General features: G+C 43.0%; 1 protein-coding gene across 1 annotated transcript in view; it reads right to left on the bottom strand.

Annotated features, from left to right (window-relative positions):
- Positions 1–676: 676 nt before the first annotated feature.
- Positions 677–9,758, bottom strand: part of CTSD (cathepsin D) — a 23,538-nt gene continuing 14,456 nt past the window's right edge. Inside the window, exons 4-9 of the mRNA XM_085855787.1 lie at positions 9,543–9,661; positions 7,624–7,823; positions 7,294–7,416; positions 6,804–6,948; positions 6,521–6,619; positions 677–1,547 (exon numbers count right to left, since the gene is read on the bottom strand). Coding sequence (XP_085711913.1) covers positions 1,386–1,547; positions 6,521–6,619; positions 6,804–6,948; positions 7,294–7,416; positions 7,624–7,823; positions 9,543–9,661 — 848 coding nt within the window. The 3' untranslated portion in view covers positions 677–1,385. The remainder of the gene's footprint in view (positions 1,548–6,520; positions 6,620–6,803; positions 6,949–7,293; positions 7,417–7,623; positions 7,824–9,542; positions 9,662–9,758) is intronic.

Genomic DNA, 9,758 nt, shown 5'->3' with positions numbered 1-9,758 from the left:
TTGGCCTGAGAAAGACGATAGAAGCAGTGTTACCTATTTGACAAGCTTCTTGATTTAACCAAGGATCAACACCACAGCATACATGTCAGCGTTCCATGTGAGCCTTTAAGCATAAGGTTCGAGTCTGGTGATTAAAAAAAAAAAAAACCCTCAGTGCTTTTTATTGAACATAGAAACCCAATTCAGAACCTGACATTAAGAGGTATTGGTGAGAAGATGACCTAGAGGTACGCACACTCGCCTCGAAGCTGTCCCAACCCAGCTATAAACTGTCATCTCAGTGCTTTCGTTTTTATAGGCAGGACAATTCATCAATGTATGGGTCATCTGATGGATGTCAAATAGGCGTCACATTTGCCGGCATTAGTTGGTTGATGTTATCAATCCCACAGTGTCGTCCACGAAGAGTAGGTGAGCTATCACTGACCGAACAAATTCCAAATTCCTGTCCAAACCAGCAGAGGGCACTGCATCAGAGGCACAGACAGCCATGCCCTCATCCAAGTGCTGCATATAAAAGAAGATTAAGACATATCACAAATTGGGAACGAAATTGAATTTTAATACAAATCAGAGATAGCAATCTTGTGTATTTCAAGTTTTAAAGCTTTCACTTCAATCTTTGATCATTTTTCTTGTTTGTCCTCAGATATCTATCAAACCTTATGAGAATATATCATGACAGCAGCAACCTTTATTTCAATTTGCAGTACAATACAGCAAAGGACAAGGAAAACCATTCAAAAATGCAAACCTCAACTTTCAGTCCAAGGTAAAAATGATTTTCAAATCATGATTAAAAAAAAAGAACACACAAAACGATTGTTTTTTCAAATGTTTGGTGTGGGAAGAAGATATTTGCAGCACAATTCAATCGGAATCAACCACATAATTTGGCTCAAAAATAAAAAAAAATAAAAATCACATCGACAAGAGACTCTCAGCGAGTCACTACCAGGTGACTAGCTTCCAAAAGCTCACTTTCAGGAAGCGCAAAATAAAATAAAAATGCAAAGAATTTTAAAAGAGAAACATTTGAGTGTGTATTGCCAATGGGAGAGGGGTTGGGGGGGGGGGGATGGAGCTTATCCAGTTCATTAGCTATTATGTGAAAACCCATAATTTTTTTGAAATGTTAAATTACCTGAAAAAATAAATCACTCAAACTATAACCATCAACAATTGATCAAAATGCATCGTTTTATTTTTAATTCACAGCCGTGAAAACGAGCACAGCAGTAAGGGCTCGGGTGTGAAATTTTGGATTGCTTCAGAGAAGTGGGTGGGGATGCGGAGGGAGGGGGGGGGAGGCGGCGGTGGGGCAGCGGAGGACGCTGCTCAAAATCACATTCAGTCTCACCATCATGCTTGTATGTGCAAGCAGCTTAGACAGCGGTGGCAAAACCGACACGGTCGTGGTCCCGATCAAAGACAGAGTAGTACCGACCCATGAACACATCCCCCAGGATCCAAAGGGGTCCGGCTGGTGGTGGAATGTCCATTCCCATGAAGCCACTGAGGCACATCGTCTGGCCGAGGCTGGTCACCTAGACGAGGATTGGGTCAAAATGGAGCAAATGCACGTCCGATGTACTGATGCATATTATCAACACAGGAAACTGGGAAAGCACAGTCCAATTGAAATGGATGACAAACCTGTCAATCCATTCATTAGCAAACTTTGAAGCCTTTCCAAACTATATAGTTCACATTATGCACAGATACCAAATACTCTCAGCATGATGAAGCTTATCAATACATTTCTGCATTGTCGTCATACACATTTAATAATGATTGTGCTTTACTTTTGATTGACAATTTGGCTTTGCCCCGATGTTGTTTCCAATATTAGAACTAGCAGCACTTTAAACGAAGACCCAGTTGAGACACATTTTCATGGCTCGCTACAATCCTTGAGAAGCATTTATGGAAAATTGTCTGGTCGTGAGATTCTTCAGATTCTCAGCGGGAAGCACGGCTCTCAAAAACTCAGCGGTTTCACAACCCCCGGAGGACGTTTAATTCATTCACACCTTACGTTGCGCCACACTCACCCATTGGCTGGTGTGAACCTTTAAAAGGTTTGAATTTTCAGGAAACTAGCTGTTATTTTCCTCATTTGTGACCATGATAAAGTTCTGAGTTTTTTGTTTGCACATAACAATGTATGTCTAGGTGGAGGCCATAGTGTGATAGTTCTGTTTGAAACAGTAATCATCAGTGATTACTTTGAATGTTGCATTTGTATTTTACAAAACAAAATGTAAAATATCACAAAAAAAAAAAAACAGAATGAGAAGATTCACACAATAACAGTGCTGGGGGAGAGTCATTATACAAACCAATATAAATGGCTAGCAAGAGCAGGAAAGATAGCAGAAAGACCGAGGATTGATGTGAAATGTCATGGCATTGAAGGCCTTGAGGCGCGGAAAAAAAAAGAAGAAGAAAAAAGAACAATGGACAAAGGAAAACAATTCTGCAATTAAAATAAGAGCTCTCTTCTCATCTCTCTTCCTGCAATCTCACCTTTCTGCCCATCCTCTGTTCTTCCAGGCTGTGCGTGATCTGCCAGAAATACTTCCTTGTTACTTTTCTAAAATCCAATGGAATTCTCACCACTCTTCCAGCTGTGAAACTCTTCTCTCCCCCCACCCTCCCCCCTCACCCCACTCCCCTTCTCTCGCATGAGGACCACCTCATCACGATTTCGCCAATTTATACCACTTTACTACACTCAATGAGACCCTGTTCTTTCACCCTTCTCCTAACATTTACTCTCTTTGTGGTGGTGTTTCCATCCAATCGTTATCCCTTCACCCGTGTGGTTCTACCCTTACAGAAACCTCAATACCCAAAGAAAAGGGAAATCAAAAGTATGGCAGTGCACATAAATCTAAAAAGAGGGTTAGTGTACGAGTATACAAGGCAACATGTTGTATAGAACATTGACTTTCGTGTTTTGCAAAATGTTTGTTCTACACAACAGCCTGTATACATCAGCAAACTTTACAAACAACAACAAAAAAAAATGACAAAAACATTTCATACAACTAAATCGGTTAAAAGTTGAACAATGCAAGCCACTTTTAGAACCACCATTAGAGTTTGGGAGATATACAAAGAACTGGTTGACAAAATGCAGACAGTCCATTGGGACTGGAGAGAAGCAGATGACAGAGCTGTGGGTCCAAGACCAGACAGTCGTCGTGAAACTAAAATTGAGCTATTACGCCTGTCGTGGGAAGAATACAAGGACCTCTGCCTTGGCATCACATTGGATAATATTGATTGTGCCCACAGATAAATAAATAAAAACCCATAATTTCCACAAAATATTGAGCAAACGAGGGGTGAAAAAAAATAAATGACAACTTTGCCTCGGGGAAAATTCCGGGACAGCAGTTTTGTTTGGCAAGCCGGTTTATCGATTTGTGTTTAACCAATCTAACATCTGCTTTTTAATGTTACCGACCTACTCTGACAGGCCGTATCACCTGAATAGAAGCTGTATTGTTTCATCATTTCGTTTCTTCCACTGTTCGCTCCTATATCGTTTCCTAACTGCTTATACACAAATTGTTCGCTTCTGTAAGATCCTGCTTAGATACAGCCAAAAATACCATCCCACGTGGTTTTCACAAATGCCTCACACCTTGTTGGTTGCCAGAAGCTGACCAACTCCAACAGTATGAAGCTTCTGGGGATCCAGATATTAGATCTAAACTCTTGGAATCTCTGGACATGGCCAGAGAACAATTATGGCAGGAGACTGTTGGGGAGCTCGATTTCACTCATTCAAGTAGAAAGGCATGGAAACTTACTAAACCATCTTGGAGCAGGTTCACATGCAAGGAACAAAACAAAACAAGAAAAGGAAAGCAGCAGGAATTGATGACACCTATGCTGAATTCTTGAAGAACTTGGGACATCAGATGCCTGGTCAGAGTCCAAGTCTCACATTCCTAGAGCAAGACTGGAAGCACCAAGGACCTGAAGACTCGGACTTTCATCCTCCTGCACAGGTACTGACAGCACCCCATGATCTAGTGAATCCATGACTCGCCAGGCCATACCCAGACGTCTATTGACCTCTGGCTCATAGCCAGTGGATATGAATATCACTGCCAAGGTAAGTGAATCTCTCCGTGACTTCAACATCCTTACCACAAACAGGTACAGACAAGAAAGCAGCATCCAAGATGTCATTGAAAGCCTGGATCTTAGTTTTTACCCAGGAAACCCGTAATCCCAGCGGCTGACTCCTCATTCAGCACCTCGAGGGCCCCCAAAAGGATATCCAGAGTCTCTGCAAATATGACTGCATCATCTCCAAAATCAAGGTCAGAGATCTTGATATTCCCAAACGATTCACTGCAGCTTGATCTCTCCGATATTCTCCCCAGAATCCAGTCCATACAAGTGCTGAAAAGTGTGGAGGCCAGTTCACACCCCTAACGAACTCCAGTAACAACTGGAAATAAGTCAGAGATAGTATCACCACATTTCCCAGCACTCAGTCCCAGAGTATAGTTCAGACATCAGATTGGTCAGTTATGGTGGCACCCCACGAAGACCAAGAATCCTCCAGAGGGCATCCCGATTCACTAAATCGAACACTTTGCAGAGATCAACATAGACCACAAGCAGCTCTGCCATTAAGCCTGGTCCTGTGACTCTAATGAATGGTATCCAGCCTCCCTTGAAACAAAATTCTTCTTCGCCCTCTGGTGAGTTCCAAGACATCTACCACCAACATCAAGGATGGTGGTCTTGAAGGCACTCCACAACTCTTCAGGGTTCCAAAGCACCCAGTCCTCCCAAATACCCACTCAGCCTGTTCGCAAACTTCTCAGCTTCCCTCTCATCCTTGAGCTTGCCAACATCCAGCCTCGGCTGGGATGGAACCATTCTCCCGGATTTAAGCTGCAACTTCAGAGTTGCTACAACAAGCCGGTGGTCGGTACTGAGGAACTGGACACTCCGGTAGACCTTGCATTTCTGGATCATCCTCCAGCGACTATCAACGAGCACATGGTCAATCTCCTTTGCCACACCACCAGCATTTGAATACCAAGTAACGCGATGAGCCTGTGGGTGCTGAAACCATGAACCAGCCACCCGAATTCCACAACTTAGTGCTATTCTGGTTCACAGTTCCAGACCCATGGGGTTCCAGACCTACACATGTCTCATAACCATCCTTATCAGTCCCAGTCTATGCATTGAAATTCCCCAAGACTAGAAGTGTATCTCGCCTGGGGCACTGTTCAACCACAGACTTGAGTGCACCATAGAATGCGTCCTTCATGGTGAGATCACTTGCCTCAGTCAGGGCATATGCAGAGATCAGGGAAACGACACCCAAGGAGGGACGAATCCTCAGTCTCAGAAGACGCTCATTGACCGGTTTTACCTCAATTATCATTCAAGTCAGCTTATTGGACAGAGCTACTTCAACTCCTTGGGCATGGTAACTCTCAGAGCGACCATACCAATAGTAGGTGTAACCACCCACCATGATCTTGCCACTATCCGGTCTCTGAACCTCAGAGAGTGCTGCAATACTGATGTTCAAACGCTTGAGCTCAGATAACAGAGACAGGTGATCATCCACTCTTCGGGATAGGACATTCTGGGCACCCACCCGAAGAGACCGCTCCGGGTTAACGCAAGTAGACCACCGTCTGGTGGACGATACCTCAGCACCACACCACTGCAATCTGACCCAGGAAGTTTTTCCTCCTCTCAAGGAATGGGGGTCCCGAAGGCTTTGCCTCAATCCCGTCATCCGGTGAACTGCCTTGTCGAGGGAAGCAGCACAGGAGGTTCTCACACGGGGTGGGTTTTCAGATTTTTTTGTGCTTCTAGAATGTTTTTCAGCATGAAGGGTTTTACAGTGGCCGGAGTGCAAATCCTGCCACCAACCTCCTAATAAGAAGTAACCCAACTGCAGGAGGACGTCCGCAGACACAGTTGGGCACGAGATATGGATGGTCATTGGTTCACAAGGAGCTCCTCCACCCTTTGACAGGTTTTGTTTTTAATCCTGCTGGGTGTCCATATCCATACACCCTCACCAGAAAACCTGGTGGGGGAGACCGTTTCGTTGGTGACAACCCGACCATGAAACAGGTTAGTACATGTTTGCATGGTACCTGTAGCAGGTCACAGATCTAATCTGACCTGACCTGACCTGACAATAAGGTACCGATCGAGATCCGGTCCATCAGTGGGATACGAAACGTAACCTGTTCAGCGTGGCGGAGGGATACACTCCACCGAGTGCCTTTCTAGTTATTAGTGTATTTCCTTTTTGACATCCAAGCGGTCTGCAAATTAGAACAAAGCACTGCCTCACAAACAATGAGGCAATGGCTGTCAAAGCCACCATTCAAGAGAACCAAGATGGGAAAAACTTAACGTGGTTGCCTCATTGCAAGTACAGTCTGACGAAGCATCCTATCACACTAAGCTGAATTATAAAGACGCTTTTTCATCATGCAAGATGACATCATACCTTGATCACGTAATCTTCCCCACTCAGCGTGTACACCTGGCCTCCAATCGTGAAAGTGATCTTTGGCAAGTTGGGCACCTTGTCACAAGAGACCATATACTGCAAAATGAACAAAAAAAGTAGGTCACATAAAAGCACCCAGTGTGGGATTACAATCACATCATAGGCACTATGTGAAAACATTTAATTGCCTTTACAGAAATCAATGAAGGAACAATGGTTCAGATGGAACCATTAATAGAACAAGGAAATAAATAAAAGAACAACAAAAGCTACTACAGACCTCGCCAGCTATCAAGGGAGTGGCTCCAATGGCATTTTGTAAGGCAGTGATCTCTGCAGATGGTCCAGTAATCAATGACGTCCCTGAATCAATAATGGCCTGACAACCTCCCTTGCACATCTTCATTGTGTTTCCAACAGCTCCTCTGTTCACAAAATAATGGATCTCAACATAAACAGCTTTACTGGCAAGATGCATGCAAAATAAATCAACAGAGGATTGCAAACTTAAAAAAGTTGTTGGAAAAGGGAATGGGGAAGTTGACAAAAAAAAAATTAAAGGCCTAAAAGTTACGGGGTTTTTTTTTTCCAAGTCACGGTTTAGGATAACACGTCCGGCTACATGCTTTGCAAATACAACTGCAGTTCTGGATGCTCAGTAGGATTTGTATCCCCTTGTAACATCACCGACACAAGTCGACAGTTTGAGAAACGACAGAATCTCATTTCTCAAACTGCATTTCACATTCCCCCTTGGCTTGACTACCAACCCGTCCATCTTGATCTGCCAGTATCCTTTGCGGGTAACAGCAGCATAGCGAATTTCTCCAGTGTAATGTTTCGGGTTCGTTCCTCCAAGGAGAAGCTCTCCACCAACTGGGGCTGTTGGGTCTCTATTAAATGCACAATCATAATGACAATTAAACCATTATACTGTATAGTGGCAGCAATCACGATAAGAAAAATCTTGGTCCAGAAACAGGTACCCCAAAATGAAAATCTGATTGCAATCATCACCTGCGACATAGGTGCTGAACTACAAGTGATGAAAGCTTGAATAAAGTGATCAACGTTGTGAAAAGTAAATTTCATATCCATACCTGTTCAGGTAGAAAGAAAAGACGTTCTGTTCAAGCAGCTTTTGGGACATCATAGAGTCGAAGATGGGTCGCACAGCTTCAACTGCAATTGTCGGGTAACCCAAACCGAGGATGCCATCAAACTTGGCAGCAATGAAGGTCACACCAGGCTGCTTTAAGGCTTCACCAAACAACTGATTTTTAACATTGAGGTCACCGATCTATATGTGTGTGGAGGGGGGGGGGGAGGAAGTCGACAAACAAAGACAACAAGGTGTTGATACTTTTGAGGAATTTTTGAGAATAATCACGATGAATTCCCAGTTGTTGCTATCCTTAATTTTTCTCTCTTGCTGACACAAGTCGATTTTTACCCCACGGGCGCAAAGTGAAAAGTGGGGTTAAGCAATTGGTTCACTTTATCTGTCTGTCTGTCCGTCCTGTCTACAAACGTCAGTTTATGATCGAGGAACAACTTAATTTCAACTGAATTTATATTTGAACACTGTGGAACACTGATCAGAACATGACTGCAACACAAACTTGTAGTTTAGCAGTACTTTGGCTCTGAATTGGGCAAATTGGATGGAACCTCATACTGAGTGTGCACGCGCAGAGAAGAGCAAGGTAATTTTCAAGCGGTGAAGCCGCTTCAATATTTGATATGTCCTTCCATCCATCCGTCAAGAATGAATAAGAACCTTTCTAACCCACTAAGTTTCATTCGTTCCCCGGCTTTGCCTATTTCAATGTTAAAAACGCCAAACTGCATCGCTTCCTTCGGACACGGGTGCGATTTTTTTTTAGTCTTGTCTGCTGTCCAACAGTCAAATAAAATTGAAAATTATTCCAAACTGGAAACTTACTGTTTTTAAGGGCATCGTAAAGGACACAAACAACAGGCATGAATAACTAATTTAACATGTTAAATGAGGTGGTGTAAAAGACGGTGCATCAACAGAGATAAACTTCCAAAAAATTTTTTCCAAAGTCTGTAAAGCCTTTATTTTATTTAAATTTCATCATGTATGTATATATACTTACCCACTGTATAACACAAATCGTCTTGTTGCCACTATCAAAAATCTTCCGTTTAGCAGTACTTGGACAAAATATTACGCCATCTCGACCAATCAAATTTGCCACTCGCAGTCTCAACATTGGGGATATTGAGATTCAGTCAAAATTGCGGCTCATAATAAATCGAGATCGTGCTTGGAAAAGCAAAGCATGAGTTTAAAAGACCCTCCCCACGTCCTTTTTCACAAGACGACGTAAAGTGTTCTATGAACTCTCTAATTTCATTATATAATCCACTATTATTGAGAGACAAGCTCAAACCCATCAACTGGAGGTCAAGCAAGCTTATACATATGTCTGCCTTCCAGGTGATCTGTCACTCGTCACGCCAAATAAGTTTCCAAAATCCTGTGATGGCGTACAATCATCTTTTATTACTTTTCTTTGAAACCAGATTCCATCACCACCCACCAAATCCACCTCCTTCAAATTCCCTGCTTTCCTTCCTGAAAGTCCCTGCAATGTCCATCATGTTTACCCCGTGTTCCCCGCCCCATCCTTCTCCCTTCCACATATCTCCGAGCGTCCCTGTTCCCTACTGTTTTGTGCTTCCCTCTCCCGCCTCTCTTGTCTCCTGCTCCCTTTGTTACATGTTCTGTGTGTTAGCTCTTATATGAGCCTCGACAATGATACAAAAACAAAAAGTTTTTAAAAAATCGTCTCAAAGACTGATGGAAAAAAGTTCAAATTTATTTGTTGCATTTCTTACATTTTCAAACACTGTACTGCATACTGAGTCACCCAACCTAATGCTTGCTCCGCATAAAAGCTCAAAACAGACACATTGTTAACACCATTCATGCAGAATAGCTGGACACAATCATCATGCAAAATATAAGCAGTAGCAAGCAAAGACTTACCGATACAGTGTCCATGCTGAGATAACCGGATAAGCTGCCGGTACCATAGTGCAGCTCAAATTTGGTTCCATTTTTAATGTACGTGCTCGATTTGTCGTGGTTGTACTTGTGATGCAGCCCTGTTGCAGGGAAAAGGAGCAAGTGAACACAAAAACGATTTGCTGATTTATTGGTTTCAATTTTAGGGAACAAAAGGAACTCAAAAAGGTCACAAAG

Source organism: Eptatretus burgeri, chromosome 14, assembly GCF_056783735.1.
Source record: "Eptatretus burgeri isolate ZD-2024b chromosome 14, Ebu_testis_v1, whole genome shotgun sequence".
Taxonomy (NCBI): domain Eukaryota; kingdom Metazoa; phylum Chordata; class Myxini; order Myxiniformes; family Myxinidae; genus Eptatretus; species Eptatretus burgeri.
This window is presented reverse-complemented; position numbering and strand designations above follow the sequence as displayed.